General features: G+C 41.4%; 1 protein-coding gene across 1 annotated transcript; it reads right to left on the bottom strand.

Moving 5' to 3' along the window:
• Window positions 1–642: 642 nt before the first annotated feature.
• On the bottom strand, window positions 643–8,738 carry DENR (density regulated re-initiation and release factor). Its single transcript, XM_063351092.1, has 8 exons — window positions 8,583–8,738; window positions 7,293–7,407; window positions 6,259–6,278; window positions 5,887–5,971; window positions 5,147–5,230; window positions 2,939–3,055; window positions 1,712–1,851; window positions 643–926 (listed from the first exon to the last, which is right to left on the bottom strand). The coding sequence occupies exons 2-8, from the start codon at window positions 7,396–7,398 to the stop codon at window positions 882–884; spliced, it is 597 nt and encodes a 198-aa protein (XP_063207162.1). The 5' UTR covers window positions 7,399–7,407; window positions 8,583–8,738; the 3' UTR covers window positions 643–881.
• Window position 8,739: the final 1 nt, after the last annotated feature.

Below are 8,739 nucleotides of genomic sequence, written 5' to 3'. Positions count from 1 at the left end.
TCATCTGGGTTTTACAGAGCCAGGAGAATGTCAGTTCCAGGACTGTGCAGCCAGGGAGCATTTAGTGTTATTAAATGGGGCAGTGAAGTCCAAGGAAAGGAATGGACGCCCGAGGCTGTTTGCAGGGGTCCAGGGAGCAGCACTGGACCCCAACTGCCAACACGGGTTGTAGAAACAAACAGCAGTCACGATAAAGTTAATTACTACCACTCTTGAACTAGCAGTATGCTGAAAGCACACAGCCACTCAAATTGCCTCACCGACAAGACCAGCAGGGTTAGGAGTTCATTTGGAATTATGAAAACAGGCTAAACCTTTCACACACATTTCTCAGTGTTTCCATTTAATAGAATAAAATAGTTCAACCTACAACAATCATCTAATGCAATTGCCTGACCACTTCCAGGTGCATTTCCCTTTAATTGTTAGCAAACCTTTAGAATGTTTGTCCCATTCTGATTTCTAAGGTTTTATGCAGGTAAAGGAGAGGTTCCACTTTCTGTACATTAGGCCCATGCCTTATTCACTCAAGTTCAGCAGACAGGACAGCAAATGAAAAATAAGCTTTTAATGACTTAAATTATTGTTGTTTTCCTGTAAAAACGTTAGAGGAAAGTAGCTGTAAAGAAAACAGAAACTGTATTCAGTGAAGAACAGTAATTTTATTTAAATCTACTTCATGCATAAGCATGATAGAACCCCAATTTAACTTTGGCAAATATCACAACAAAAAAAAACAAACCAAGCAGCCTATACAGAACAGTGAAAATGCCAAGGATATGGGTTCTCCACAGTTTCACTGCAGAGCAAACGGATTTAGAAGCCCCACTTTGGCTACATCATTTATAACCATATAATTAAATAAAGGTAGTCTTTCACTATCACTTCTTGACTTCTCCAAGATCTTCAATGCTATCATCATCCACCTGGGAAAAAAAAAAAAAGGCCGAAAGACAGCATATTAGGTATATTTGCTTCTTACATGTCTCATTATCCACCACTGTACATGTAATGAAATGTGGGAGAAGTATACAGCACCATCCGAGACTCCCTGCTGTAAAATCCACGAGTGACACATGCCTATAGGACAGATCCTCCAGGGATCTGAACAAAGACCGTTGTCCCAACAGGGTTATTTCAGAAAGATCTGCAACCAGGAAATACCAGAACAAGGGAGAGACAAAGAAAGTGCTTGCAATTACAGCGGCACAACCAAACCTCTCAACCATCGACACTTCAGTCCAACCCAAGCTAGCTGATTCCTTGTTCTGAAGCACAAGTGCATGGTTGGTTTGTTTGCGGTTTTTTTTTGGCTTTGCTTTTTTTCTTTTAATTTTGCAATATTTTAAAGAGATTTTTAAAAAATAGGATGGCAGTGTAAGAATACTTAGGCATTCACCCTTAAGAAACGGTCACAAAGAAGCCACAGATACTCGACAGCTGGACTTCCTCCGACATGCCTTCCTCACCAATGCATCCACAGTAACAGCACTACATGTTTAGGAAGTTAATGTTTTTTGTACAACGGAAGCAACATTTGACTTCAAATTTAATCACTCCTTAACCTCGTCGTTCATAGGTGGGAATGCAACAACTGGTCTCTTATTTTTGTGTAACAACCTGTGCCGCCAAAGATGAAACAGTTTTTCAAAAAATCACTGGAAACTCACAGGCTAAAACTAGAGTTCCGACAGAAGAAACTGTTTATTACCTCAGGCCATTTCTCCTGGATTACATCGATAATGTCATCTGTAAAATCCCCCTGAATGATGATCTCGTCTTCTCCTGTTACTGAGGCACCGCAGGAAAATTTCTGAGCGAAAAACCTTTGTGCTTCTTTAAGATCAATTTCTGTTGATGGGAAAATGGACAGTTTAAGTACAGTCATTTCATGTAAGTATTTTCTCAAGTTTAAAACAAAAATCCTGTTTTAACTGTTGAAAAACTAGTGGCAGTTTACAGTTAAAGCTTTGCTACAATTTCCATTGAAAGCAAAAGTCTGTTGTTTACATAGAAAACAACTGACTACAAATCTAGCAAACTCTTCAAGGCAAAAATCGCTGAATGTCCTCTATGCATTCTGTTTATGCAAGTCTACACTACACGCGCTCACCAGAAACAGCACATGCAGAACTGATTAAAAAGCCCCTCCAGTTGTGAGTAGCTTCCATAGTTATTGAACAAGTTTTTTCCATAGAAGTGCTTCAAAATGTTCCTTTCAGAAACACATCCCAAAAATTTTTGAGACTGGCTTCCAGCGCAAAGATACATATCCACTTCAGCTCAAGCTAGCACATATTACTGATCCCTCAAGAAGACTGACAATATTCTCATGCAGGAAATATGTAACGTATCTCGTTAATACAACCAAGGTTAAAACTTACCTTTTTAACAGAATTCGTGATCAATGTGTGAAGTAAGATGTTGTTATAAACACCAAGTGGCTGTTTGCAGCTGAACCAAAGCTATGTAGGACAGCATTGTTAGTGTACTTTGGTAATAATTTGACTGCCTTACTAGAAAGGCAGTTAAAGCCTTACTTAATCAGTCTCAAGAATAGGTAAATTAATTGTCAATAACATATTTACAGGTTTGATAGAAATAAGAAACTTTTTGAAAATAAACAGGTTTATAATTAAAGACAATAGACTACTCTGAAGTCTAACAAGTGGATTGCTATGGGAAGCCCTGTTTCAAAAAAAACCCGTAACCCTATTTAGTTGCAAACACTGTGGAAATAAGGACTTTTACTAATTTATCAGTGAGGGAAGCCAGTGTGCCTTTGGCATGCTTTGGAACTGCTATAAGTACCTTGGGACTTTCACCTCACACAGACGGAAGTGGATCACTCAATGTAATACAATCAGAAGAAACATCATGAGGTTAAAGGCAAGCACATCTAAAACCAACAAAAGCCACATAATAAAAGTCAACTCACCAAATGTTGCAAGGCCACATACTCTCGTGACATATTTTTTCTTTGCTCTAGGAATTTTAGCTATTGTAACTTTCTGTGGTACAGTCTTCTTTTTCTGTTTTATCTGACCTCTTCCCCCTTTAAAACAAGAGTATAAGGTTGCATAATTAGTTAAATGATGACACAATCAAGGAAAAAAGCGTATAAGGTCAGATTTCATCCCTATGAACAAAGAAACTGTTATCTCCCCATCAGTATTGGTAAACAAAAATATATTTTGCACATTGTCTCACACTGGGTTCTTTTTAGTGTTTAAGAAAGGTCCCATGTCATCAAAGCTCAATATTACAATAAATAACAATATATGCATGTCAACCGTGCGTTAAAGTACAGCATGCACAGCAGAACCCCGTTCCAATTATCAAACAAGGGGCTTTCCCCACACTTTACTAATTGCTGCATTTGGTCTACATTTAACCCTTCTTTCAGCAATTGTTCTTTGGTTGCAATCCTAGGAACAAACTGTTACTTTAATGTTTTTCATGCGTTTAACGTCCTCAGGGTTTGTGTCTGAGGCAAAGCAACTTACTCATGTCCGTTTACTCAGGCCATGATGACATGCTTACTATGGCTGCTGGTAAACAGCAGATTAAGTTCTAGATATCCATGCACGACCCCAGTATGAACTGTATATCTATGTATGAGCTAGCAGAAAACACCACGCCTCTGAAACAGAAGCCGGATACAGTAGTTGACTGCCAAACTTCCACATGATTTAACATCTTTCTTACTGTCTGTTTCTAGGCCAACCTGAGGGAACACTTCATATATCAGGCATTTATTAGTCTGAGCAAAGCATGCAAAAGATATATTCCACTCATTAGGATTCTACAAGTCAGATTAAGATCTCTGTTAACTTTGTATACACTCATCAAGTTACTCCAGGGTAACCAGTTTCATGTTCTCAAGCTTTCTCAGCATGAAAACCTAAAGAATTTATGACAAGCAAACTAGCCCCTTGTGACTACTACTAACATGCAGCACCTTCAATTCTACATAACTATAAATTGACATCCAATAATCTAAGACAGTAAATTCTGTCTTAAAATTTCTTCAGTAAATTTCCGCAGTGTCTTAGTAAGTTTTTGCTTGTTTTTCCTCACTCTCTTTTTTACCATCCATCTTATACCACCATACTTAACACCATACCATAAGTTTTCACAAAACTTCCGATTCCATGAGAAAAATCCCTAAACACTATTATTTTTGAACCAAAAACCCAACTGAAAACTAACCATACCACCCCAAGCAATAAATACATGTTGAAAGAAAATGTCCTGAAGTCTTTGGGAAAAGCATCCAAGCTACAGAACGTAAGTTACTGTTGTCACTACGCATAGCCTACTGACAAGGTAAACATAGCTGGTTACCAAGACACAAAAATAAAACATCTGCAGTGACAGGCGGCTTAAAATCTGAATCTTACTGGGCTATTAACCCTAATTTCTGAAACACTACAGACACAACTGACACTCCACAGGCAAACGCATATTGACAACCCCAGAATTCTGATTTATGATGGAAAACATGTTAATTAAACAGAAAGAACTCTAATGATAGAAGGTAAAAGTGTATTTAAATTGTTTCATGAATTTTGCATCTTTGAAAATTGGGTTTTGAAAGTGTTTTTCATTAGTATTGCTAGGAAGAGACATAGCTGTTAATGGAGACATAGGTGATGGTGTTAAAAGCATAAACCCAAATACTGTTACATGAATACAGAGGAGGGGTGGAATGAAAAAAGGCAAAAGCAGTGTCATGACACATTAATAGAGGAAAGCAGTCTTTGTTCTACTCTGCAGGCAATCTACAAACCGCTGTTAAACAGGGCAGAAACAAGTATTCTGGGAGGCACACCAGGTGATTTTAGGTTGAGAAGAATTACTCCTTGAGTAAGTACAACAGCAATGACAGGAACAATGAGATGCACGATGCAGGTCATCTTTCACTTGCTACTACTACTGCTATCCAATTCTTCCATCAGCATATGTCACCGCACTAACTCCGCTACCACTGGAAGAAAGGTATTTGGTATCTTTGGTGCAGAGTCAAAGCGTAGCTAACAACCAAAATGCAAGGAATCCGTGCCATACTCCAGAGCAGCAGGTGAGAAAGGGATGCCCCAAACTGCTTATAAATCAGTACCACAATCAACTATTTAGACCTTGCCTCTCTTTTGTTTCTTCTTCTCTTCTTCTTCTCCCGCAGTTCCTTGGCCTTCTCCAACCCCAGCTTCCTGTTTAGGTGAATTTTCTTAAACGCATCAGAAAGGAGCGGGGAGAAGAAAGAGAGCAAAATTAGTGGTCAGACAACCACAGTCTTACAGGAACAGGAAGTAAGGTACAGTGATATTTTGCTAAATCTGTGAACTCTTCGCTTAAGTGCAGCAGCCTCTTGACTGATGTGTGTTACATCTTCACTGTAGCACTTACGGAAATTAGACTTCAGAAAAGCCTTAGCCCAAAGATACAGTTAAAATTTCAATACAGTCTCTTCGCATAATTTCCACAGACAGACAGAAATTAACGATAGTGTTAATATTGAAATTCCAAATCCAACAAGTTCCCTATTATGAATGACCTTTCCTCCAGCCATCCACAGTACGCTGTACAGACATAAAATCCAATAAACTAACTTTGATGGGAAACTAGTGCGTGGATGACTGGTTACAGTAGGAACCTTAAGGCGGCTCAAACATTATTACTGAAACTACACATTGTTTATCCAGTGCTTTCTGACACCATCAAACATATTTTCACAGCATCCAGAAGCGTGACAGAGTCCTAAGAAAACTATTAACTTTCACACTTGATGCAGCAGGAAAAGGGAAGAGATGAGAACTGGGCAAGCTCAAAGATTTCTGAATATGTCTAAGAACATATCCGTTAGAAAATAGAAAAGATTCTTACCTACTGTAAGTTTTGCAAACTCATCTGGAAAATTCTTTTCTAACCATTGTCTGCATTTAGTCACATCAGGCATGTATTCGCAGTACTAGAGAAGAAAGGTCATATGAACGTTGTTAGCAGAGTAACTACAAAATACATCACAAACAAATACACCAAAATATATTTGCAGTTCAGCTCAGCCTTTTCTCCTGAAGACGACTGAATACAAATACTATACTAGCGCAGAAGAAATCTTGTGTCATCCTAAAGACAACAGTGGCTGAAGCACAGAACTTCTACAATTAAGAAAAGCCAGAAAAGATCAGAAAGAATCATCAGTCAGGAATCACACGACAGAAAGAAGAAACTCAGACAACAAAAAAGTTAACTCACCTCTGTTGGCAATGAACAGACTGGAGAAAGGAGGGAGGGGGAAAAAAAAAAAAAAACAAAACAGGTTACAACAAGAAGTTCTCCACTTACAGCCTTAGCGTTAAATTCAAAATGGTATTTCAGAGTTAGAGATGACTTCTTACATCATAACTTCTGATTACAACCACACATTGACTCAAAAAAAAATTAAATTACTTTATTGATACCACTCCACAGTTTAATTTTTCTCTCATTAGTCATTTGTACGTACAGTCTGCATTAGGATAAAACTATCACAGCAAGAGCAGTCAATGAAGGAGGGGAAGCCTACAGCTTTGGGAAGAGTTAGAGAGAAACACCAGTTCCACCTGTGACAAAAGATATACCTAATAAACTACCATGTGATTTGGTTAGCTTTCCTTTTTCCAAGAGCTGCCAATGTCCAGATGAGGGGCTTGGCCCCAGAACAAACCCAAACCAATCATTCACTTTCACACACAACCGGGATTATTTCCTAATCCCCTGCAACTCTATTCAAGCCCAAAGCAAAATAACATACCTATCTAAAAAACATACCTGTCAAGATTATTTACTTCCCTTTAAATTTCATCCACATAACTACAAATATAATGAATAAAGAATAATTCTAAACACAGCACAGCAATTACTTTCATGAATTTTAACTTTATTTCTTATTGTTATACTAATGCTCAGAGATCTTTTCTGTGTTAAAGGCCTTACTGGCTTTCTAGAAGAGATCTCTGCTCAACAATTCACAGTCTGAGCACCACTCCCACTTCTTTTACACACAAAAAGCTGTTAGCACCTCCAGCTCTCAGGGGGAAGACCCCTACGTTTCACCAAAAATGCTTCAGATAAAACACACAACACAAGCTATTTCAGAAAGATGATGAGAAAGGTCAAGCTGACCATGGTCTAGCTTCACAATAAAAGCTGACCAAGAGAAAATCTCCAATCTCTCATTCTTTATGCTAGGCTGCCCTCACAAACAGCACATTGTAAGAATCGTGGACAACTGCCCCTTCAGCACTTGCCTCCACAGTAGAGAACCCGAAGAGGATAGTCGGCATCTGACCTGGCACCGCTCCTTACGTCTCCTCTGCAGTCAGGGACCACAGGCTCAGCTACATCTGTGGCCATGTCACAAGCCTGGAGATCACAGAATGAAAGAATCAGGACCTAAATTCTCGGTTAAAGTTATTCCCATCTTTCTCAACCCAACAAGAACCCCAGACACTTACAAATCCCAGAGAAAAGAGGTACAATTGTAAGAAGAGCAGGAGAGATCAGGGAGCAAAAAATAGGAGCTAAGAAATAATGAAAAAATATGGGGTAAATGGCTGCAAAAGATACCAAGCAGCATGGAATTCTAGCACACAAGGGGAAAAAAATCCAAAGTGCCACAATGTAAAATAAAGATCTGACAGAACAACACATGGAAGTACAGAACATACCAGGTTAAGCAAAATGTGAAGTATCATGTTAAATCAGTGGCCTATGAACAGCAGGTGGGGGGAGGTACTGCCAATTAGTATATTGCTAGTATGCAAAGAAAAGGGGACATTTACATCAGTGTCTGAAGAGTTACAATCTGATCCTGGGACACTGGCAAAAAAACCCCAAACACCACAAAACAAGCAAACCAAACTCAACCTCCTAATACAATTAGCAATGGTTTACATGCACGCATTTTAAGGCAAGGGGCTTAGAAGACAAGAATCAATAGGGAAGGTGTTTGCAATGCATAAGAAGTCTTCCAGGATCATGGGAGGTGGCAGGATACGTGTGTGGAAGACTCAGAGCCAGGACGCTGTACAAGCCGTGCCTGGGCAGTGAAGAGAGCTGAGGGAAAATGCCAGGGAACCAGAGATGGTGCGGTTCGGGATAGGGGGACGGCAGGGAAAGGCGGTAGAGGGTCACAGAGAGGGGAAGGCTGTTAGAGTAGCCATGGAGATGCCAAATAGGGGAGGGAGAGCGCTGGCTTGTAAAGGGCAAAAGTGAGGGCAGGTCGGGGGGAAGGAGAAGGGCGCTGGGGTACCAGAGGTGACGGGGATCCCCGACATGGTGGGACGGGGGGACAGAGCTGACGGCAAGGAGGGCGCCGGGTGCCTGAGGGATCCGGATGCTGAGGTACAAGAGGCGAGGGGAGGGAAGCAGAGCCACGGTACGGGAGGAGAGGGAGGGTCTCGGAGCTGGGGGAAGGATGCTGGTGGCCGCGGCGGGGGGAGGCCGGGGACGTTGGGACAGGCCGCCCGCCGCTGGGACGGGGCGGCGGCGGGGAGGGCGGGCGGGGGAGCGCGGGGGCGGCAGCGGCGCGGCGTTACCCGGGAGGCCCCTCAGGCCGCGGCGGTGGCGGCTGCTCCTGCTCCTCCGGCGGCGGCGGGTCCCCTCACACACCGCGCGGCACGTGCGCCCGCCCCGCCACCGTCTCGCGAGAGCCGCGCGACACGGGGCGTGGCGCCGCGCGGTTTGAGCCCGCCG

The sequence above is a fragment of the Chroicocephalus ridibundus genome, chromosome 13 (genome assembly GCF_963924245.1).
Source record: "Chroicocephalus ridibundus chromosome 13, bChrRid1.1, whole genome shotgun sequence".
In the NCBI taxonomy this organism is placed as follows: Eukaryota; Metazoa; Chordata; class Aves; order Charadriiformes; family Laridae; genus Chroicocephalus; species Chroicocephalus ridibundus.
This window is presented reverse-complemented; position numbering and strand designations above follow the sequence as displayed.